The 25707-nt window shown below is 37.5% G+C and overlaps 1 protein-coding gene across 4 annotated transcripts in view; it reads left to right on the forward strand.

Moving 5' to 3' along the window:
- MID1 (midline 1) overlaps positions 1-25707 on the forward strand; it is a 238277-nt gene that overhangs the window by 182458 nt on the left and 30112 nt on the right. For all 4 annotated transcript variants that reach the window (XM_015641077.3, XM_015641101.3, XM_015641067.3 and 1 more), the window contains exons 3-4: positions 13209-13304; positions 25549-25656. In XM_015641077.3, the coding sequence (XP_015496563.1) occupies positions 13209-13304; positions 25549-25656 (204 nt within the window). The remainder of the gene's footprint in view (positions 1-13208; positions 13305-25548; positions 25657-25707) is intronic.

The raw sequence follows: 25707 nt of genomic DNA on the forward strand, positions 1-25707 counted from the left end.
AGGAGAGCCTGACATCCTGAGGGTTTGCAAGCCTTGCCAAGTTTTGTTTTCCAAGCATCTGGAGATGGAGGAAAGTGTGGACCAGGCCAGTAGGAATTAGAGACATGTCAGTTCTCCTCTCCTGTACGTAATTCACCTTTAACTGTTAATGGCTTTGTAGTGTTCAAAATCAGGGAACAATTGCGTAGTTGAAATAGTTCCAGACTGGGAAAATCAGCTCAAAATACAGCCATGAAGCTCAGTGAGCTAGAATGAGAGGCCAAGCTAACCTATAGGTTGATTTCACTGGAGTGTTTGCTAAAAGACTTCCATGTGTACACACATGGCCATGCACATGCACACAGAGCCACATTTAAATTAATGAACTGTAGATACAGGTCTTTAATAGGAGTGATTAATAAATCATCAATTGTAGAGCACCACACTTTGGAAGGGACCTCCCAAGATGGTTTGTTTCAACCTTTCATGTAAAAGGGAGCCTAGATGACTTTGTAGACTATCTGTCCAACTGCATCTTGAAGACTTCCAGTGATGAGGACTCTCCCTTGCCCCTGGGGAGGATATTTTAGTAAATGATTGTTCTCACTGTAAAATATGTCTTTTTTACATTGAGGTGAAATTTCTCCTAGTGTAACTTGTACCTGTAGCTCCTTATCTTCTCTATGTGGCTGCTTGTGAAGGCAGTCTGTAGCTGCTCTTTAAGTATAGGAATATTCTTACGAGGCCCTTGGAGCCTTCACTTATCCAAGGAGAAAAGATCTTACTTGAGTCAATGAAAAAAGGAGGAAATAAAAAAGTTGTTGTACATGAAATCAGGCTCAATCAGTACTGTGTGACCTCAAAATGCTATTGATGACCATGTGCAGAAGCACCAGAGAATACTCTGTTCTCTCTCTACACACCTTGCACTCATTTTTTTTCACTTTACAGAGCGTGTATGAGCATCTGTATAGATGAATACCTTTTTGTGTATGTTTTGTATGGCTAAAGAGAAGGTGTCTCTCACAAAGTCTGTAGGCTCATCTCTCAGAAACAATGGATATATAAAATACAGACATGAAATAATGCACTGGGTAAATGAAGTTCATATCTTTTCTCTAAAGAAAACTTTCTCTGAGATCAAAATCAAACTAAATTAATTGAAGGCCTCAAGTTGAGATTTCCATGTGCTTTGCAGTTTTTCTATCTTCCCAAAGTGCCATGAAAAGCTTACTTATATAATCAGCATTGACTCATGTTTTCAGCAGAAAAAGTTTGGTAGCCTTGATAGTAGGCAAAACTTCAAAGGCTGTCATAAATCAGATGAATAATTTGTCTGGAGGAAGTCTGTATAAATTGGTCACATTATGTAAATGTGTCAAATGAAATGTTAAGATCTCCCTCTCTTTTTCACTAAGAATAATTAGATTTGCACTTCTCTCTACATTGCTATTTTTTTCAGCAAAATGTAAGGTCGTTTATTTTTCATTACCTGAATGCCTGTAATGTAATGTACACATTACAATGTTTACAGAAAAATAAGCAAAGCTATATTGGGAGGGTTCAGGCAAGGTATTTCTACATTTTACTACTGTTATCCCACCTGATGTAAAGATGATCAGCAGGCCATGTAAGACTAGCTCAATTTTGCATCCTTAGTTTAGGTATGTTGGAGTGGATAAGATGAACCATTCTAAGATTCTTTGCAAATCATTCAAAGATCATAAAATCATAGAATATGCTGAGTTGGAAGGGACCCAAAATGATAATTGAGTCTAACTCTGGCCCTGCACAGGACACCCCAACAATCCCACCGTGTATGTGCCTGAGAGCATTGTTCAAATAGTTGTTGATCTCTGTCAAACTTGTGGTGCTGTGACCACTTCCCTGGGGAGCCTGGTCCATTGTGAAAATGGAACAGGGTGAAAAATCATTTACTGATATCCAAACTAAACCTCTCCTGATACAGCTTCATGCTGTTCCCTGAAAGTCTGTTGTTGATCACTAGAGTGAAGAGATTGGTACCTGCCCCTCTGCTTCCCCTCGTGAGGATGTTGATGACCACAATGAGATCTCCCTTCAGCCTCCTCTTCTCCAGGCTGAACAGACCAAGTGACCTCAGCTGCTCCTCATATGGCTTCCCCTCAAGGTCCTTCACCATCCTTGTGGTCCTCCTTTGGACACTCTCCAATGGCTTGATGGGTTTTTTATGTTGTGATGGCCAGAACTGCCCCCAGCACTGGAGGTGAGGCTGCCCCAGGGCAGAGCAGAGTGGGACAATCCCATCCCTTCCCCACTGGCCATGCTGTGCCTGATGCCCTCCAGGACAGGGTTGGCCCTCCTGGCTGCCTCATGTTCAGTGCTGCTCATGTTCAACTTGCCATTGATCAGGATCCCCAGGTCCCTTTCCATGGTACTGCTCTCCCCCTTCTCGTTCCCCAGTCTATACACACAACCTGGGTTGCTCTGTCCTAGGTGCAGAATCTGGCATTTGCTTCATTACTCACACCTCTAGAGGATCACCATTTTTGCATTTGGCATTTTAGATGAAGAAGAGGTGCTATGGAAATGGCCCTTTAAAATTATGATGATGTATCTGAATTTTTGAAGATTTTAATAAAAGGTTGGGCTATACCTGTCACTTGCTGTTCTTATAGATAAGAGTCTGTGGATTCAGATGTTTTATTCTCTATTAAGAAAAGTTCTAACGCAGAAGAGTACAAAATAATGTTTTAGAAATTGAAACAGACCTGTGTTTGTGAGTTTGAAATCTTACAGATGCACATATCTGGGCTTGTACTTGCACTTTTTTCCCTAAAAATATCCTTTGATTTCATATTATATGATCTGTCACCTTGCAAACTACAGCAGAAGATTTTTTTTTTTAATGTATTTTTAAAATTTCATATGTGACCAGAGTTCTGTGGTGGTAGCACAAATACTCTGACACAATCCACTAATTCTTAACTCACAGAAGTTTTATTCCAGTTTTACTTTTCAAACTGTGTAATCAGAAATAAAAACCAGAAAATAATGTTCAGTGTATAGTCATGGGATCTCAATTATTGATGAAGTAGAACTGGCTTGAGCTGTGTTTTATGGTCAGGCATGCTGCAAATGATTATAGGAGCACAGTAAAATTGAACTACAAGAGTACTTGTAAATATACCTTCTTGAGCTAAAACTCACTACTTTGAACTGTCTTCATGCAATTGTTCATACTAGCATGAGCAACTCATTAGTTGATACAAAGTGATTAATTCACATTAGTAAAGTGAAATACGTCTGTGATCATCTTGCAAAGCTGAGGTAAGTAAATATGCACTGCTGTGCTTCCACATGGAATGGAACCAGCTTCTGGCCGGTTTGATTTTTTTAATCATTGCATATACATTACTGAGGACTGTTGAAAAATAATGTATCCCTGCATTATTGGCCTCTCAAATGATAGTTGGATTAACATGGAATTGATGATTTCATTACTTTGGGAAAGTGCACTCTATTAGGGAGTGAAAAATAGTATCTTAGCAGGAAAAGGAGTTATTTCTTCAGCAGTTTTGCTGTCTGTAACACGCATCCCTCACCCTCTGAGCATTTTCTTGAGCATCCACATTACTTTCATACCTTCCCCCCAGAAATTCTTGGCACCATACCCTGCCAGCAAAGCAAGAGCCAGAAACTGAGTTCAACTCAGGTTCATAAAGTCTAGCAGGAGGTGAGGGGCGTGTTGTAGCAGCAGCTTCTGGACAGGTCACAGTGTGACTAGAAAAAATGGAGCAAAATTATCAGCACGTTTTGGAAGTAGGAGTAGTGAGGGAGATTGGGATGTCTGGGAAAGGATTTGGTTGAGGTAAGGGAAGGAAAAGCCTTTAGTATTGTACATTAAATGAGAGAATATGATACTTGTGCCTGCTGAGTATCTTCTTGGTATGCTTAATCACTTGCAAAATACAAGGGAAAATATAGGTGCTGAATTTGTCATGGTTATTTTTCTAGTCCATCCCTATTTAAAATATACTCAGAACTTTCAGTTTCCAGCTAAAACTTGTGGGGGGCTTGTTGCTGCTTTGGTTAAATTTTTGTCTTTTTTAGGTCTGGGGTGGGTTGGTTTCTTTGGTGGTAGTGGTAGTGGTTAATGTATTTGAAATCTTGATCTCTGAGGAAGTATTGGCAATAAAGACTAGGCAAGTCAGAGCAGAAACTTCACCTGACTATGACAGAAATATGAAACAAAATCTGCTTCCAAGTCATAAGCTGTACCTTGCAATTTATATTCTCCATTTAATTTAAGCTCAGCTCACCACCATCACATTCTTTTAATAAGTCCCCAAGTATGTAATTCTACTAAGATTATTTAATGTTTCTATCTGGTTTTATCCCTAGCAAATTATAAAGTCAAAAAATTTAAATATTGTAACAGCTCTGTACCTGAAATCTGAGCCAAAGATTGATGCCTTGGACTGGCTACCTAGAACAGAGGCTAGACAGAGTTAGAATAAAGTAATGGCAAATTCTGAACAAACAGTACTGTCCCTTGTAAATGTGGCATTTCCATTTGAAAGAGTGTATTTTTTTCTAAATGTGTATGTACTGCAGACAACCCAATACAGGTCATATTCCTTACAGGGAACTGCATTTGAAATAATATATAGGAGGCAGTTTTACAATGTTTATTGTGAAATTAATGTTTACACATTATAAATGCTTCAGGTGCATGAATAATATAAACAGGTTGCTATCAAGGAATATGATCTGGTCACTTTTCTTCTTTCTAGATTTTTTCCATCATTTAAATAATATTTTTTTTTAAATCTTTTAATATATTGTTAGATCTTTTTCATTTATTTTAATCTTTTGTATCTATTTAAAAGATACAGCAAAACTGCTGTTAAAGGCAGAAAAAAAAAGGAAAAAAGCCTGAAAAATTTGTCACCATTGTCCATTTTGGATGTAGTCTCTGTGAGGCTTTTGCACTGCCCAAGATGTATCTGTTGAAGGCCTTTAATAAGTACCTACTTTATTCTCTAGCTCTGTCTAGCCTCTGTTCTGGGTAGCCAGTCCAAGGTATTAAAATAATTATTTTAGTAACTACTAAATGTGAGATCTGATGCTTGATCAAAAGCTTTGTATAGAAAAATACCGATAAATTGTATTATAATCAGGTCGGGTTGACAAGAATTTTAGATGAATGTTTAAGCCTTCTACCCAAAAAAGTTAAATTTATATCTAAACTTGAAAACTGTGAGAAACTCAAGTTCCCCATGCCAAACTTCCTTCAGGGCATCTACTCAATCTAGTAGAAGGTTTCAGTTTGCTGAATAGGAAATAGAGCAAATGAGGAGAAGAAAACAGAGATTTACACTTCTGTCTAGAGCAAACTCTAACCATGGCACTGCAAGGCAATGAGCATGTGACAGAGTGAGCACCAAACTGGACAGATGCCAACTTTTTGATGGTATGTAGTCTGCAAGGTATGCTTTATATTCACTGCAAGAAAAAGGTGGAGCCATCAATCAGTGAGGGAAAAGCAGAGTGCTCCAGAGTGTTGTGATTAGCTCATGGTGTGCTTCTTGGCAAAATTTCAGAGGGTTCATAAACACTAAAATCCCCCATGAAACACAGTTGTAAGTGGTGCTTTGATTAATACAATTCACCCTATGTTAGAAATGGGGCTTGTGGTTAGCTGGTTTGGTGACACCTCATGCACCCTGACATTGGACTGTGGGATTGCATTTTCTGGAAGAGGTGCAGCTCTCTGGCTTCCCCTGGGTTTACCAGTGGTGCCTGTCCGGCTCCTAATGTGCCACTAGGGTGACAGCTGTGTATGTTGTGCTCACAGATGCACCTGTTTCCTCCCTGGAGTGGGACTGCTCAGACAGTCCGTCTGTCTGAGCTCCTGTTCTGGAACAGGAGCTGCTGGTGCTCTGTAGCCCCACTGCTACGTGCTGCCTAGCGGCAGACAAAGCAGTCCGAGTCCAGACCTCCTAGCTATGCCAGGGGATGGACTCACAGCTTCATTCTCTGCATGGACAATTAATATCCTCAGGAGGGCAATCGATAAATCTTCAATGTGCTGTTTGCTATACTGAGAAACAAAAGCAGAAGGGTGCAGCTGCCTCAAGTGTCAGCTTTATTACAGGCCAGCAGAAAGAGCTGAATTAGGCTTGAGACAGCTCCACCACCATTACCTAATGCAGACCAAATCACCACATTGACCGTCTCCATTTCTTACCCATCTAGCTGCCTTTTCAAACCTGCCAGCTTTGCATAACACTGAATTGTTTTTACACATACCCGCTTAGATAAGATGGAATTTTTCAACCGCAAAATGCAGTAATATGTATTGACTGATTAAAGCCAGATTTTTTTTCCCATAATAAAACCTCTTAAAAAAATACAACTTTCAGAAATGTTTAGGCAGACATCTGTAGAAACCAGGACTTTAATAACACTGCATAAATTTTGGTTCTTTAGATAATATTTTTGTTTTGTTTTCATATAGATGCCTGTCATTAGTTATGTGGAAAAATTAGAATTTCAGGTTTTGGAATGAATACTTCCCAGATCTTGCTTGACCAGGATTACATTATGCATCTCGTGGGCTGGAGCTCATGCTGAACTCCTGGTTTTAAATACATTCCATGTCCTGGGAGGCTGGAAGTACATTTAGGTAGGGTACTGCTGGACAGCTGTGCAATAGTTCAAGTTGTCCTTAACCCCCTTCATTGCTCTGGATTAGCCCATGGGGAAAGGAATGAGTTTATAAGCCTTCTAGCTCACCACAATAAGTCTTTAATGACATGCATTAAATTCAGGGTGTCTGGTATTTATTGTGCTCTTTTAACACTTTAGCTTCCAGTTTGACTCCTGCATTGAGGCAGGAAAAAAATGGTCAAATATATTTTGGCCTCAGATATATTGTTATACTTTTGCAAGCCTTTATTAACTCACACATAAATCCAAGCTGTGTTTTAGTTTTTAATGTTGTCAGATGCTAAATCCATTCCTTCTTGGTCCTTGACTCCTGATTATTATTCTTTCATTAATAACTTATTAAAAATAGAACTGAAACAACCAACCAAGTTAACAACCAACCAGCCAAGTTAACGTTTGGGTATCTTCTAATAGCTTAATTGAGAAAAAAACCCAAATTGCCCTATATAGTCAATTTTGTCACTGTCTAAACTGGAACAAAATTCTTTTAACAAGTCTGAATGCCTCTGCTAAGAGAAAATGCAATTTTTACTTCTGTTGCAATAACAAAAGTATGCAATGAAAGTTTCACTGACCTGTGTTTTCTATAAACATGGTCCCTGCTATGGGCAAATGGTTTTTAATTATATATATTGATTATTTTCCAAACTTAGAATACGTATCAATGGAAAACTTTTGCTACAGGGTGCCAGATAGATAGATAGATAGATAGATAGATAGATAGATAGATAGATAGATAGATAGATATCTTGTCCTGTTCTTTTTCCTCAGAGGCCCCAGGTATGAAATTTCTCTTTCTCCAAAAAGGAAGCAGCAGTGAAGGAAGACTGAAGAGCAATTCACAAGAGGGATTAGTGTAGTTAAACAAAAGGGCAGAACTGTACTTAAAAATTGCAAGAACCCTTGGTATATTTGAGGGCATGGCTTTGCAGAGACGCGAGAGTGTAATTGGAGGGTCTCCCTAGAATATTACTTTCTCAGTTAATAAAGATTTTATGTGGTGAAGAATTTGAAGTGCTTGGATTTCCTTTAGTTTCCACAGTGTCCCATGTTAAATAGAGATAAGAAAAAACTGTGACATTGCTGTGAAATATGTAAATAGCCAATACTCAACTTAGTTAACATCATTGGAGTCATAATGGCTTCCCATGCAGCTATTTTCATTGCACTTTTAATAAAAATAATCCTGGACAATTAATTAACAGGGCAGTATCTCATGGGTCTTTCCTTGTGATATACTATAATCACTTGAGGTAGAAATCTTAGTCCCCAGGAGTCTATCAACATCATAACTGTTATTTCTTTACACATAGGAATGCAGAGTGCAGTTGTCAGGCTCTGCACATTTGAGACTTGAGGTCAATCATTCCCATTAAAATGTTGCCGTTCCCTGGCTAGAGAAATACAAAGTTGATCACATGAATACTACAGAAAAGTAGTCATCTGTTTCAGGGCGAGCACATAGAATAAAAATTAGGTTAAATTTTTCCATGTGCACCTGGCATATCCATTTAAATAAAGAACACCAAAGGAAGCATTAAGCTCACATATACCCCAAACCTCGCTGAAAACCATGCTTGATATTCTGGCAGTTATTTTGAATTTGATAGGCAACTTATTTAATAGGTTAGACACACGTTCTGGAGGCAACAGGACTAGTTCATGGGGTATGTCACTATGACGAGGTGAAAATATAACTGGAGCACATGCAGCATAACATCTTTGACTTAGGAGGAAAACATTTCAGTGATTATTGCATGGAGTGTGTTAGTGAGGGAGTACGTTTATGATCTCTAACCAGCTTGCAAAGATTGATCTGCCATGTCAACACCACTCTGGTTTCACTGCTGGCTTGAGTAAATTAGAATGTGATCACACTTCTGCTTTGTGATGTTTTATTCCTCATATACAACAGTGTAACTGTGTGGCTTTAAGTTATACACTTTAATGGAGTCTGGAAATGTATGAACTGTTTCATTCTGACTGTTTGTAAAGAGATGATGGGAAGGGGGTTGTTGTTCTCAATAAACCTTGGTAGTTACTAAATTTCCACCATGCCAAGTTGTGTTCTTTAAATCAGGAGATAGTCTCAAAATATGCTTTATTCTGATCAGTTCTACACCAGAATCAAGGAAAATGCAAACTTCAGGCAATGCTTGGTGCTGAAAAGCTTTGGTCATGGTGGATTTGATATAAATGGTGATCAAGACTATTGTTAACATGTATTATCCCATAGTGTGTGTCTTAGCATGTGTAGCAGTTTCAGTGGGCCAGGTCTCAAAGATTTCCAGTAAGGAGTGAGTGGAAAATTCAAATTACTGCTTATGTTTACCAGTGGGAGAAAAAATAATACTTTTAATAAGAAAAATGCAGTTGCTTTACTTCAAAATTAATTGAAAATCTCATTGTACCTGATAGCTATCTGTTTTATTTTTTGGCTTTTTTAATAGAATTTTTTTATGGAAGATGATGCTTAGAAGATGATCTTGGGGGTTCTTCTTCTTTGTCTGCTGTGACGTAAGGCAGGAGCACACAACTCAGCATTTCTCTTCTTCAGAAGCTTATATTCAATTATTTTGACAGCATTTCCAACCCATATAGTAGTTTAGGATTATCTGTTTCTGCTACCCTCTTATTTTAGACAAGCAATGCTTTGCGTGAGACTGTTAATTTGGCAAAGGGCATGGGTTCACATTTGGTTTTCATAGACTGATAGATTTAAAGACTAGAAGAGACCATTATGATCATCTAGTCTGACCTCCCACTTCAATAAGGGCACAAGCCTCACGCAATCGTTGCTGCAACATGATCATAAGCTAGACAGCAGCTTAAAAAAAGTGATCAATACTGAGTTGCCTTCCTCTAGTTTTTAGCATTAATTTTTCCAGCTTAGACTCTGAAAATGATCATATCATTTTATAGACATAAGGAGTCAAAATGAAACATCATCCTCAACTGTTCTTCCCAATTATATGTCTGTGGTTTCATCTACTTGGATTTATGCCAAGATTATAGGAATATTTATGTTGTATAATTGTCAGACAATGCTAATTAGACAGTAAGCATTCTTTTCACTTTATACTGGATGTTGTAAAAAGAGTTTCAAAGCATGCATGGAATGTCAAGATCTTGGTCTGGATCTACATTGGTAAGTCAGGAAGCACTCAGCCTTGTTTTTGCTTTTTGAGAGCAGTTTGCATCTACTGAGTTAACATATGTGAAGCCTGTCCACAGAGCAAATGCAGAGCAACTATTGTGCTTCTTTAAAAACAACACCACCAAAATTTCTAAGATCAGTTTTTAATAGACAGATAACAATGAAAATTAGCAACTGACAAAAGAAAGATAAGAAAAGGAAGGTGAGAATGTTTAAGAAATTATTATTTACCTAGAACATTACCAAAAATACAATTGTAATTTGGTTTGGTCAACAGAACAGCAGTAGAAGATTAAGTGGGAAGGAGATACTTGGAATCAGGTTACTCTGCTACTCATTTTCACATGTACTCATCATAAGGTGAGAGTACACTTCCTTCAGACTTCAAACCTGGCTAAAATTCACTCTCCCAGGAATTCTGGTCTACAACAACTAGATTTTCCAAGTTGGCTGGACCTCCAAATCTGGCACTGTTGTCTTATGCAACTGGGGAAGGTCCTGGTGTGGATGATAAATGAGGTTGCAACACTTTGGAAAGTCTCTGAGCAAACATCTGCTTCTGAAATTTAAATGTTCAGGCCTTTTCTCTGTCTTCCTATATGGAGTAAAGAGGGCAGAACACAAACTATGCAACTTTACTATCATGTAGTAGCTAAAGTGGCTCCATGGCTATCTGAGAAAATAATAGGGGAAGGTGCTAGAGGAAGATACTGCCAAGAGAAAATCTGGGTAAACATACTGCAGGAATTTATCAAGTTTTATGAGCTTTAAAACTTTTGAATCAGGCCACTTTTAAGAGCTGCCATTCAGTACTGCCCTAGTGAAACTGGAAAGATTGACATTAATTTCAGACAGCAGCCACCAGGTTCTTGTTATCTGGTAAAGTATTAATAGAAACTGATGTTCTTCACCAAAAATTTAACAAAATTCTGATTATTCTTGATTTAATAGAAAACATTCTCTTGCATACCAAACTGCATGGAAACAAAATTCCAGGCTTCCCATAATTGAAAATTACACAGTTGAAGGAGACAGAGCATGGGAATTTCCACGGACAGTTTTTCCAAGGCATCTCACTTGCTTCACGGTTTTCTTCTGTTTTCATGGTCAGGAGACGTAGAAGATATCAAGAGACCTGTGTGAAGCCATAACAATATGTATGGGTTTATAAATATGGGTTTATATTTGAAGTCACTGGGTAGGAAACTTACTCTAGAATTTTATTCTTCATCCTACATATACATGAATATAGATTATAATATCCAGATTTTGGAAATACCCTGAATATAATTATATATAATCTATGGGTCAATGCATTTCTGTTTCAGAGAAAAATGCTGACTCTTCATGTATTAATGGCCTTAGTTGAAGAGGAATAACTTTCAGTTATTTAAAATCATTTCAGTGTTCCACAAACTTTTTGAATACATTTTTGCTTCATCGTATGTATAGGTACCAACTGCTACCAACTGTATTTTTTATGTTCAATAATACATTTTAAATTAAATAACCTCAATCAAGGATACACAATTTTCATTGAAACACTTTAGTGTCAAATATTAAAACATGTAAAAACTTAATATATAATATTAAGAAGTGTTATAAATAAAATTTCAAGAGTATTTGCACATTTGTATCATCTTAAGGAACTGTTTATTGAAGGCAAAGATTATCTGATATTGTAATTATATACGATATTTTGACTTTGCATGTGAGTCTCAGCTACACAAAGGGACATCTGACAGCACAGCCAACATGCCTTTGCAATTAAGGTCATTCACAGTATGGCTTATGGAAATGTAGGATCCAGCACAAACAGTTTGGTAAAAATGCCTGTTCTTGTTACTCTTTGTTTTAATGGGCTATAAAATAAATGTAGTGTAGAAGGTATTTTTACAGCCAGAGCTTGTCATAGATTATATGCATGGCTCTGCTGGGAAGAAAATGCCAAAATCATCTACTTCAAGCACCCATCATGCTTCTTGGAAGGGTCATATACATAAAGCCATCAAAATGTTGTTCTTTCCTTAGTGGATCAGACTGACTGCCTCCCCAGTGCTTACAGCATCAACCCTGGTACATGCCAAAGTGTGTATCAGCACTATGTATTCAGCAATTAAATACTGCCATCTTCATCTCTTTGTAGCCACATGCAGAAGTGGGAAGGGAGCCGCACGGCTGCAGAGAGGGCAAAGAAAAGTGTCTTAAAACAGCATGAAATAGGCAGGGAATAACAGCACCAGAACACACACACACACACAGACAGACACACACACACACACACACTCTAAATGTGTGTATGGAAGTGGGAGTGGGGGAGATTTATACAATCAGGTAAGTTAATGGTAGCTGTGAGGACTGAAAGGATAGAACAGAAAGACCAGAGGGAAAGTAGTAGTGCTCAAAAAGAAGGTCATTAATAAAAGATGAGGAGGGTTGAAATTAATGAAAGTTGTGGGCAAAGACACTTTCAGCCCTTGTCAAGAGAAAAGCACAGGACCCTCTTCTGGTATTCTTGTTCAGTAACTCCAGGGAGTGGGTCAGAGCTGTCACAGACCTGCTGCTCATGTGCTTTGGTTTCCCTCCTGTGGATGCAGGGGGGAGAAGGGAGAATGAAGTATTTGTGGCTAGATCTCAATCTCCCATGCGGTTGCAGGGAGGCAGGATGCAGCCTCAGACCTGTGAGCTGGAAAGGGTTTCATGCTACCACAGCTGCAGATATTTATGGCAGCCATAATCAGTTGATAAACACAGAAACATGTCACGAGTTCTCCTAAGGACAGTTAGTGAAGGCAGAGTTTGTGAGTAGGTATTTCATCCTTACCCATAGAAGAAAGGATGTTTTTAGAGTTATTTATTAAAAAATATAATTCTGCTGAACTAGGGAATAAAATCAAATAGATCAACCCCCTCCCAGCACTTCAAATCCTAAGAAGAAAGTGCTGACCAGTTCTGAGACCTCAGTTAGCAGCAAGTTCGTAAATTCAGATGTTAGACTGAAAGCAGGAAATAAGGAGTCAAAAATGTTGTGAGTTAAAATAAATATTTATTTTGGGGAAATGTTCTTGCCTTTTCAGTTTTCTCCTGACTATTTTTTTTTCCTGCTGAATAAAACTAATTGTTTAATATAATTGTTGTTAGGTCCTTAAAAAACCTATTTTCCAGAATTCACTCTTGTCTTGAATTTTTTTGCTCTCTTGTCTCGCATAGACAAAACATCTAATCTAATCAAACATGTAATGGAACATATCAATATGAAAGTCTCATGTTCATACCTGTGTAATTCGATTTTTCAAATATTCACCTAAGTATTAAATTCTTTTAAATGTTTTGGTTTTTTTTTCTTTTATTTTGACAGCAAAATTTGGAGAGTAACCTCACCAACCTTATTAAGAGGAACACTGAACTGGAAACTCTTCTGGCAAAACTCATTCAGACCTGTCAACATGTAGAAGTGAGTACTGACCTCCACTAGAAATGCTTATAAACTTAATTACATTCAGTTCTAGCATCCAGGAGTAAACATGTAAACAAACAAACACCCAACAAAACAATTAAAACCAATCAAACAAGTGAAGAAATCAGTTTAAATAATGGTAAACTGACTTAAAGCCTTTTCACTGATAAGTGGTATTCTCAGTACAGATAACCTCCTTTACATTCCTTTCTGTCCTGTTTTAATTACGGTGTGTTGGTATGGCCTCCACCCCTACTATACTTGAACACATCCCTTACCACCTGCAACATTTGTCTTTCTGGGTTCTTTGTGAGACAGAGAAATACAGGTGGAAAATGAGGGCAAAAAAATATAGAAACACCAGATTCCCAGCCTAATTTAGATTTCTGTTTACCACTGGTTTTGTTTTAGTTTTCTTTTTTTTTAATCAGAATTAACTATCTAAATACATATCTGTACTCAAATGCCATAAAATATATCTTCCAAAGAACACAGGTTCTTACAGGCCTTTTGGTTGTTTCACTTGCATATTCCACTGTGAGTATCAAGAAAATCTTTAACAAGGTGGGGCCTTAAATTTACTTTCCCCCTCCCCCCAGAAAAGGTCAAAAAAAGTTCACCCAAAAAAGGCAAAGCAAACAAAACCAAAACAAACAACAAAAAAGAAACAAACCCAAACCAACCAACCAACCAAAACCAAAAAATCCTCTATTCTTCCAAAGAAATCTTATCTATGTGTGTATCTGCTCTGCTTCTCTAGAGCTTCACCAACTTCACAGATCTCAATAAAACCATAAAAGTCTATCCACAGTATGAGATATTAGGTGAACAGTTTAATTTCTTTATATAGGCACCAATATGGCCAGGCAGAACAGCTGGAATGGCATTAGTAGGTACTGAGAGACAGAGGTTAGGCACAATTTCTCCCTCTGCACCTAAAACTCAGAGCAAACCCCATGAAGCAGATGGCCCAGGACAGCATATGGCCTCTTCTTCATTGGTGGCCTATGTCCAAGATGTGCTAGATCTGAAAAATTTAAAATTGCTTCTCGTCTTCTCTGCAGTTCTGCTATATATTACCAGCTCTAAGTTTAGTATTACAAAGAATCCAACTTGTTCAACTGGTAACAGATGTGCTACTGTCCCTGGAGTCCTGTTTTAGAAAATTTCTCTGTAGACATAAAGCAATCGCAATATAGTTGCTAATGAATTCCTAACATGTTTTATTCATCAAATTAGTCTAATTAGCATTTAAATTAGCTAAATATTAAGAAATGAGCTTCAGTCAAAACCTTGGACCTCGGCCGTGCTGAATATTGGTCAAGTGGGGACGGGGAAATAAACTTTAAAGCTATCTCTGTTTCTCAGAGCCCTGTGAAAACTTCAGATATGATGTGCATATCTCCAGCATTGGAGAAATTGTGGCTTAGATAGATTTTTGCAAAGTCAGTGCACTCTTTTTCTTCTTGCTTGGTCAGGACAGAAATTCAACCCAAGCCTGGAACCCGAATTAAAAATTAAATTAAGCAATTTATTGGCTAAAACATTAACAATGCAAATTTAAAATTACAAAATATTAGGAAAAGTTTCCAATGACAGTATTAATTTTGACATATGAACTCACTGAAATGTTGAAACTGAACAGGAAGCTAGTTCTACAGTGAATGCTTTCTTTTTCATTTTTAAAAATATTGTATTACAGATAATAATGTAAAATACATTGGGCATAATTTTTAAATATATAGAAACATAAGTAGTGAATTTAAAGACTCCTGTTACCTACTTTGAATTTCCTTAACTAATTTGAAATAATTTTGATTTAGATATTGGGGGCTTTAAAACCAGTTTAAAAAAAAAAAAGTAAAAGCTTTCGGTTTCATATAGAGCTTGAACTTTGAAAAACAAGGAATGAGAGAAAATTATTATTATTCCTTGTATTAAATTACCAAGACTTTACTCTGAGATGTATAAACTTTTAAAAGTCATGCTCCCTAACATTTATTTGTAGTTATAAACAGCAACATTTTTTAAGCCTTTATCATGTCATAAGTCAAAAAAGTCAATGTTACATGAAAAAATGAAAAAGGAAAGTCTTTTTTGGTTTGATATGGAGCAGGAGTTGATGTTTCCAAAAATGCACAACAAACAGGCTCTGTGTGTTCTGAGTAAATGAATCCTCCCCAGCCAAACCAAATGTTGTCACCAGGCCACTCTTTCTCATCCGCCAAGTGTCAGTGGCTTCCCAGGAGCCAGCTTTATGGCAGATTAGTGATCCACTCGTGCATCCTTCCCAACTGCACTTTCATCCATAGGAAAGTCCAAATCCCAGTCTCTCTATGTTTTAAGACTAATGCTTATTCCTTTCTGAAACAGTTATTTTTATTTCTTTCTCCCACAAGCATACAAGGAGTGATCAGTGATGTTGATTATCTGGAAGCTGGAGGCCTTCTAGTCACTGGGGAGGGGTATCTGGTTTGGCCTCTCATGACAGCAATGGAGACATAAATCTTGCCTATTTTTAGATGGAGTTTATCAATTTATGACAGGATTTATCCTGATGAAAAACCTGATCTTAGGAGATTCAAAAAGTTCACTTACAGTCTTGCATTTCTGTGGGTGGTTCTGGTCACAACAGCAGGAAAAACTCTGTGAATAAATCAAGCCAAACCTCTATTCTTTACTGCTTTAAGTAAGATATATCTGAATGTCTGCCTTCATGCATAATATTAGTTTATTACCTTACGACAACAATTTTTAAAATTCCATTTTCTCTAAGGGAACCACACCCTGAAATGTGATTGCTTAAGACTGTAACACCCTTTTCTGTCCCAAATCTGTTTCTTTAGGAGCATGCTGACACACTTGTTCCACTCATCTTCCAGACACATCTCTAACATGTTTTTTGTTTTACACTAATTTTTCTGTCTTTCCACTCTCCCTCTGTGATGTTGTCTGTCATTACTTGGTTTTGCAGAAACCCCAAAGACTGTTAATGAGGAAAGCTTTGTTTTCCTTCCTTAGAGACCATGGCAAGTCTGCAGCCTCATACTTTTGGCCCATTCTCTTCCTGCAGAGCACCGCCTCACCCAGGGCAGCTCACTGGGCTGGCCCTGGTGGGGCAGGTCTGGCTGCTCCTCTGTGTAGAGGCATTGGCTGCATAAAATATAAATTGGTTCATAGGATAAAATAGAGCTTCCTCCACAAACTGAGAGAAGGGAATGGAAACAGCTACTGCTTGGATATGTATTTCTTTGTAGGTCTAGTTCACAGCATTTGCACTTCTGATAGTGTCTGTAGGAGGCTTTTAAGAGCATTAAAAACTATCTTGGATAATTCTATCTTTAAATTTTTTGCAGGGGCCTTGTACAAATCTTCCAAGCACAGTGTTGTAAAATAGGGATTGACAGGCCCAGGATAGTAGGTGAATCCCTGGGTGGCAGCACCCCCGTGGCCACACCAGCCCACCTCCAGCCTTCCCTCCATCCCACTGGGGGCTGGAGGGGCCCAGCGTGGCCTTCAGCTCACCTATTGGAATCCAAAATAAAAGCCTCTCTGGTATTATCTCACTTGAATTGGGGGAGGATATAATGCTGTCAGTGTTTGGGTTCTCCTCTTGGCTTTAGAGTTTCTCTGACTGACAAAGTGCTGTGTCACAGCAAATTTGCTTCTTTGTCATAATTTCCACTCTACAGCTGTGTGAGGTTTCTGTAGATGTTTTTTAGACCATGGCATTCATCAACATAAGGTACAAATTTGAGCACAAGCCTCATATGCCAGCTACTTTTATTTCTAAGGAGTTTGAGGGTTTTTTTTTTTATTATTTTTTTCTCGTCTCTTCTAGGAAATGCATGATTAAATGTCTGTTATATAGTCAATACCATGAAGCTTCTCATCTGTTAGACAGAAACATAATCTGAACTCAGCTGGAGAAGAAATTGGAGCAATTATCTAGGGGGAGGAGAAAGGAAATAGGTTTTGCTTGCAGACAGCTTTATAGCATCTGTATCTCAGTCTTTCTATTTGTTTTGTTTTGTTTTGAATTCACCAAACGTCATAGGAAGCAGATTCTGGACAGCACTGTAAAATAATTTTTGGTTGTATAAAGAGGAGGTGATTTCCTCTAATTGTGTAACCCTCAAACTGCTGCATCCTTTGCTCTTTGAATGTAATAGAAATGCTCAGTTTTTAGCTCACTTCTAAAGATCTGCTGCAGGCAAAGTCTCAGTGTAAAGTTCCCAGTCAAAAATATGGTTTGGGTGTGTCAAATGGTGTTTTTTATAGTCATATTATATAATCACCTGAATAAAAAGTACTATATTGCTCTTTATTTCACTGGCACAGATACTCAACACTCACACTTATCAGATACATTTTAAATCAGTATAAAGCAGTAGTGCAAAACCAATGAAGAGAAGACGGCAGCACCTAAAAAATCCTGCTGTTGCTATTTTTATATATGGCTGACAAAAAAGAAATGAGCCAAACAGGAAGTCTTCACAATAATGGAATTCTGAGTTTCTAGTAACACTTCAGCGACAAGATAGCTCCTTCAAATTTTGCAACAAAATGTCTCCATCAGTTTTTGGATGGCATTTCTCTTACTTGATAGACAGCAAAATCAAAACTCAGCTGTCAGTACAATTCCCAAAGGACATTTGAAAAATAAAGAGGCTTTGTCTGTCACAATAAAAAACAGTGAATACTCTGTTTTCACAGATTTTCATGGTACTCATTCTTTGAAATTTGGGCATTATTTTTGTCAAAACTCAAGTAAACTGAGAAGTTCTCAATAGGAAAGTTCAGTTGGAATGCCTGTATGTAAATCCTGGTGTCTGAACTGCAGCAAATGGCCTTGAGTCATACAAAGTATTTGGAAGAAGGAATCTGCTTTGCTGGGGATTTTTGGTTTTTTTTATATGAAAGGAGCAATGGGTTAGATAAGTGTTTACCATCACTGTGAAATATGTGTGCTAACTTAGCAGACAACTTGGAAAGGAACTCCACAGAAATTTGCTTTTTCCTCTGCCCCACTATCTTCTCTTTTTGTGAAGATGCTTGTTCAGCGGATACATTTATTTTCTATATTTAAGCGCTAAAAGTAAATGGTATTTTTTGATTTCTGAAATAGACAGAAAAATATGAGTTAGAGCAAATTGTGTTCACTCTGGAACAGGAGTGTTCACTTTCAGTAAGATACTAATAGCAAACCTGATGACATGCATAAAACATTAAGATGGAGTTTACAGTATTTGTTTATTCTAAGACAGTTTCTAATGAGAGAAGGTAGAGGAGACTCTCTATTAACATTATTTTGACTAAATATGTGACTGATCTATTTTGATTTTAATTACTTTCATTCTACTTTTTATTCCATTCTCATAAAAGTTGATTTCATTTAATAGAAATCTAAGGTAAACTTTAGTCAGGTCTTAAATTTACGCAGCATCTGAAAAGAGAAACTTCAAAAATAAAAACTGACAAAATATGCTGCATGGCATATGGTGATACAGAATATTCATTCAAGGATGTCCTAAGCTGCATGCCATGTAAGCTGTAGCCTAGTAGTCAAATATTATTTCCCTAAAGAATTATTAAATTGATTTCAAAAATTACTAATTAAATGTATAATTGGTTCTATACAAGTATGGAAATGCTGTATTTATGCATACATTTTATCTACAGATTAAGCATGTGCTGGAATATGTTATTGCATCTACAACTGTTTTCTACCTTCTGTAAATTTCAGTTTTAGTTATGGTAAAAGGTCACACAGGTTGTATATAAACTAATAGCAGAGCTTGTCACTGCCTGCTAAGGTGACCAGTTCTGATTTGTTCCACCTCTCCCCTTCTCTCATATGCAGATGTTCAGATTTTTGATAGACTGATATTCTTGCAAGACTTTGTCCTTAGACTAATAAATGGAGCTTAGCTCACTATTAGCCATTTGTTAGTTAATGCAGCAGGTAAAATTTTGTGCCTGTTATCAGAGACTGTAACTTCAGTCAGTCAAAATGTTGTCAATTTATGGAACCTTCTATCTCAGAGTCATTTATCATTATGGGAACAAAATACTCTCAAATTCCTCCTTTTTCTGCCTAACATAAACAGCTAAAGAGCAGCTAGAGCAGCAGGGAGACCAAAGGGCCTGGTCCTCTTGTGAGGATGTTAAACACTTGGCTAAAGACCCTGGGTCCTGGATGGCAGTTTTAAGTACTGAAATATTGTTTACAATTGCACTGGTTTCAGCCTCATGAAAGGATGAGCAGTCCTTTGAACTTCAGTGATTATTTGATTGTTTGTGTTTTTCTACCCAAAGTGAAACGCATGAAGTGGAATATTTTGCTCAATATGGAACAAAGGCTTAATGTCAGCAGGAAAAACAAAGTTAAAAAAAAAAATTAGATATTGTTCAATTAAAAAGTGTTTTCATTATTTAGGTTTAAAGAAAGGTCGAACATAAAGTGTAAAAGAAAAGAGTGAAAACATTGAGATTCCTATAAATATTTCTTTTCCCCGTGAAATTCTGGATTTCTTTTGTTTTAGAATGAGATTGTAAATGTCACTAGAGGACTTCTAGGTGTCTTACTGGTTAGTTTTTCAACAATGTGCTTCACACTGGGACAAAAAAATTAAAACAATATTTTAGTAAGTAAAATGAGTGCCTCTCAGTCTTCTCAAAAAGGTTTACTTTTAGTCAAGATTGGGGCAGATAGTCTTATCTGCTGGATCCAAAGTGGTTTAGCTACCCTGGCCTAATTGATCCTTCATTCACAAAATTCCTACGTAGCCAGAGTAAGATGGCATATTTTTGCACTGACCTTTGTTTAACCTGCTCTGAGACTGCCTCTAAACACAGGTCTCCTGGTTACAGATAAATGTGGAATGCAAACAAAAACAAAGCCTCTGGCAAACTTGAAATGGAAGATGACCATTTTTATTTTTTTTTCACCATTTCAAAGTAAAAAATTTGTAAAAGATCTATTCAGATGGCAAGCTGATTAATATCACATATTTCCAAAGGCAAGGTTTGTCATCACGGATAAAATCAGATTTTTGCTTAGACTAGGGAAGACCTGAAAAAGTTACTTTCCAACAGTTCTGCTTTTGCTCTGTAGAAGACTAAATAGAACAATCCATAGTATCAAACAGGGGTACACATGAAATAAAGGAAGTTAGAATCCACAACTCTCATGGTCATAAAAAGAGAGGGAAGAAATTTATTCATAAATGTGCATTAATGATTATCCTTTGCATTTCCATTAAATAAAGGAACTACATATGCATGACATTAAAATAATACTTCAATGTACTGTGTGGCTATGAAGAAAAGTTACTCACTTTACAACATGGAGTAAAATAAACAGGCCTCTCTCTTTAGAGGAGTATAATCCTTTCATTCATCTAGGGACACTAATCCAAGAAAATGTGTTCCACATCTACATGACAATGAAGAAAGTTTTCCTAGAGCAAATGGGTACCAGCCATTATATGTAAAAATGTTAAGTTTTTTTTAACCTCAGTTTCTGGGTTTGGTTTGAGAAGGAATTTGGGCTCAAATTTAAAGTGGTGTGTGGCAATGATGTAACAGGCTTTGAGTGGAATCATTCAATTTACTTTTCTGATTTTTTTGTCTTTGAGGATACAGTAGTTGTGAGTTTATAGTCATTCTGTAGCCATAGTTTATAGTTATTTTATAACTATCAACTCAAATATATAAAGAAAAATTCATACCTCTTCTTTACCTGTACTGCCACAGCTGCAAAGGATTTATTTTTTAAGGAATTTCAACCATTTTTAAATCATTAAACTGAAACTCAAATTCATACCTTAATTTCGTAAGATCAGACTCTTTCTACATCCTACTTTCTTCCATTTTGCATAATCAACAGATGACTTACTAAATAAAAAATTCTCTGTTTTTGATGAATTTATCACAGAAAGCATAGCCTTAAAAAAGCACCCTCTAATTCAAGATTTTTATTTTGCTTGTCATTTAGAAATTGTTTGCCAAAAAGACACACAAAGATTTACACTCGTGGAGAGAATTGCCTCACTTATAAGAAATTTCAGAGGAAGAATTTTTCTATTGCAAGCAAAATTCTTCTGAGACACTAAAGAAATCCTTTTCTTCAGTGTATTAGTTCAGGAAGTTTTTGTGGGTATGAATCCAGCCCTCTGATTCTGTTTGCCTTTGAATTAACCATAGAAGTTCTATTGTAACCACAAATCTCTAGCTGTTCTGTAGCTTTGTGATTTCCCAAACATCTGCTGGGGACTTTGAAACCACCATATTCGTTTTCTTGTGAGCTAAACTGCAATTTAACACAGGTCTCTGAAGATGAAAGCCTAGGAAGCGTCTACAGAGAGCAGAACACTTTCCAAATCAGTTCTCAGCTTGTGGAGCTGGGAACAGCTGCTCTCCCCTTTGGTTTGGGAGGACTTGTTGTTTCCAGCTCCCTGACAGATATCTGAGGAACCCCATTTTTGTTTTTTTTTTAACTGCACCTTCCTCATGAGGCAAAGGGAAACTGTCCCTACCCATAGGTCTGGAAAACCTGGGAAGAAATCTGGAATTTGTAAGGCTGTTGGGCTTTTTCAGTATACTATTTGAGGTCTGTGTGTGCTACAGAAATGGGAATAAATTCCCCACAAAAGCAGGGGAACTAGAATCTGTCCTCCTTCTTCTTTGTAGATGTCATAGTTCTTGCTAAACTATAAAGCCTCCTAGTCAGTTTTAAAACTGGCATGGAAAATAAGTTTGTAAAAATGATGCCAATAAAACAGAAAGCTTTAGGTTCAAAGTATTTCTGGACATGGATGTTTAAGGAACTGGTTGATGCCAAAACTAAGTGTATTAATGTCAGTGAAATTTTCCATAGGAAGATGACCCCAAGTCTAGCATATGCTCTCAGTCCGTACCTCAGATTAAGGAATCAAGCTTCATCTTGGATGGAGGAAGCCCAGACTGGAGTCAGCTCTCTCTGCGATTTGAAGATTTTCACAAAGTGTGTGACACAGTCACCAGACTTTATAAGGCAGTCTCAGTCTCTTTTAACAAACTCCTTGGAAAGAGGGCTTGTTTTTAATGTGGAAAAAATGTAGAATGTAAAACCTCAAATATTTTCACCAGACAGAACTCACATTCCTTGGCCAGCTCAGCTGGAAGTTGTTGTCAAGGCTGCTGTTCGTCAAAGGCCTCAAGCAGAAGGAAAAGCCTTATTCTGGTATTTTTGTAGCACCTGGACAGTGGAGCCCTGATCCATGCCTGTGGCTCTTTGCTCTGACATATGACTCCTCGAGAACATACAAGTAAATAATATTTAATGGTAATCTCACAAATAGTCCCTTTAGGGCCACAGCTAATGTAGTGCACTTAAAATTAGGCATGTGCTCAATTATAAAGTTATTATTGAATCAGAGGCTTTGGGGGCTGAAAATATGATTAAGGAGTATTTCAGCTTGAGAAAACCCCTCAGATTAAATGTGGATGGTTTTTTTTTTTCATACAAAGTATCATATGATTTTAGAATATTACTTTCATTTTTAAAAAGCTTGTCCAAGCTATGAAGCTGGAAATGTCTTCAAATGGAGTTTATAAAAGAGTATACTTTTCATATTTCAAAGAAAAAGACGTCTGCAGTCACTGCCTTAAGAAATCCAGAGATTTTTTCCAAGCATTTTGTTTTTCTTAGTCTAGAGCTTTTTGTGTTAATATCCAATTAATACATTATTATTCAAACCAACCAGAGTATTAAATGAAACAATGTTGTCTTAACCTTCCTGTAACTTTATGTTTCATGACAGTTATCCCAAAAGTTAATTAGGCCTTCTTGACAAAGCAAATTGGTGATGTAAGTGGTGCTAGAAGTAACACTTTGAGTGGAAGCCACTCAAAAAGCCCGTGAAGTGTTACCATAATTAAGTGCCAAAAGTGTTACTGTAATTAAGTGCTGAAGTTGGCTGTGGCATGAGTTGAGCTTGGTATTGACACAGGAGCTGTGCCCACATGCAGTGGATGTGACTGCTGCCTCAGGCTGAGCCTGTGTAGGATTCCCTGCTCTTTGGTGGGATTTCAATCCAGGAGGGAAACTGAAATCAGGGCTGGGAAACTGGTGCATGGTACAGCTTGTTGAAAGCAGCTCTGCAGAGTTTCGTGGCAAAGTAAGATGAATGATGCAGCTGAGGTGGTGGGACGACAGGAGCTGAGGGAACAAGAGGGACAGTGTGGATTGACTAACTTCCCTGGGTTACCTGAGCTGTCAGTGGAGAGACAGTGGCACTGCTAGAGGCTTTGGGTGTGCTGCTTCATGCTGTCTCTCCTTGTGGGCTGTGGTGAGAAGCCAGGCAGAGCAAACAGCAAATGTAAGGAGAACCATGGGCACCTAAAACAGCATCATAGAAATACCTTTCTACATCTTCACCAGCACCTGCAGTTACGTCTGACCCCTCCCAGAAACAAATGTATTTTCTCTTTATAATCTTGATGTCTTAATTAATGATTAAGCCTCTAAAATGTGCAAACAAACTTTAATTTTATGAATGTTTGAGAAAGATAATCCAAAACCTTGATTAAAGCATGTCGTTCTAAACAAGTCCATTCTTTGCCTGGAGGATACTGTGTATTTCACAGTAGAAGGTTATTTGTAAAATTGGTTCTGGTCCAAATTTAGATATATGAACATTTGCTTAAGCTTAACGAGCTCCATAATGTGCTTACAGGTAAATGCATGTTTAAACACATTGTTGGAAAGAAAGAAAAGAATACTGATGCAGAATCATGGAGTTCATCAAACTGAAAAAACATCCAAGTGGTGCAATACAGTTCCTTGTCACATGAAATCATTCCCTGTTGTTGTTCACTGCTGGCTCTTACTATCCCAGTGGAAAAGGTGACATGGCTGTGGGGGCAATTACCAGAGCTGATTTACTTCCTTACTCTCTTTTAGCAAAGCGCAAATCTGAAATAAGTCGGATTTTTGGTTTTTTGGTTTTTTTATTCTAGACACGATTAGAAATTTTTGCTTTTTTTCTGATTCTTTGCTCTTTCTTTCTGAGTCATACAGCTTTATATGTAAACTAAACACACAAATGCTAGAGGGGAAGTACTTTTTTCTTCTGGTTATATAGAATGTTAACTTTGTATCATAAAAATCAGTCTCCTTCAGAAACAGAACATACTCATCTGAAAACCCAAACTTTTCTATTACAAGTTTTCTTCTATTTTTTTTATCAAATTCAACATTTTCTACAGAGAGCTAATATTTGTGAGGGGCTTTGCACTAAAAAAATTCATTTCCTCATATATTTATACTCTAGAAAACTACATGAGCACACTGTTTTCTAGCAGATTCATTGCTAAGGCAAATCAGGAGTAATTAAGACAGTCAACATGCGCCTCGGTATTGTCACTTGGTTCTTTGATAGCTTGAATCTTTCAGGAACCAATATGTGAATATACATGGTATCAGTAGTTCACTGTCCTTTCCAGTAAAAGGACTTGGGATCAATAAATGCAGCTGGAAGGAGATAGGTTCAAATCCCTCTAAAAGGAGGCAGTTGTTCACTTCACTGAGCTAAGCTGTGGTGCTCATTTCTGTAGAGTGATGCAGATTCCTAAGATTTCCAGGATTTGTAGGGGAGACTAAATAAATCCATTTTAATTTAATTCTTCTGAATATTTGTAATGATGTATAAATTGTGTCTGGTTCAAGAAGACCGATCTACAAATGGTTGGAGGAGGAGAAAGCATTCATGGGAGTCATATGTTGGGACTTCTTTCCTCTTAGCACTCTTTACTATCAGATGCTGGCACTAGCAGCAGTGAGAGCAGATATTGCACCAGATGGACTCTCTGCTCCAGTACTCGTGTCCTTAACACACTGGTGTTCACCAGTGCTTTATATGGCTGCAAACCGTGATGTGTGAAGAGACCTCGCTTCTCACTGCTGTGTGCTAGAGCTGACACCACTCAACACTCACCAAACCAGACTTCTCTCACTAGAGCTGGAAATACCTGATCATCTGTTTGTGAGTCCTGCCTCCTGCAAGCAAGACATTGCAACTCAATTCAGCACTTCTCAAAATCCAAAAGAGGGGACTGAAGATAACACGGACCATACACAGAAAGGAGGAAAATAAATGCCAAACCCAGTGTTTTAGAAATTGCAATTTTTAAATTAGGAAATGGAAAAGGAAAATGTCAAAAAAGGTTTTGCTAATAATAAGGTTTTGCTTCATAGGTAAATGCATCCCGCCAAGAAACCAAGCTGATGGAAGAATGTGACCAGCTCATTGAAATAATCCAGCAAAGACGGCAAATAATTGGAACCAAAATCAAAGAAGGAAAGGTAAAAGCTTTTCTTCTTTAGATCACAAGTAGGTCAACACTGTTCCTTTTG

The sequence above is a fragment of the Parus major genome, chromosome 1 (assembly GCF_001522545.3).
Source record: "Parus major isolate Abel chromosome 1, Parus_major1.1, whole genome shotgun sequence".
Taxonomy (NCBI): domain Eukaryota; kingdom Metazoa; phylum Chordata; class Aves; order Passeriformes; family Paridae; genus Parus; species Parus major.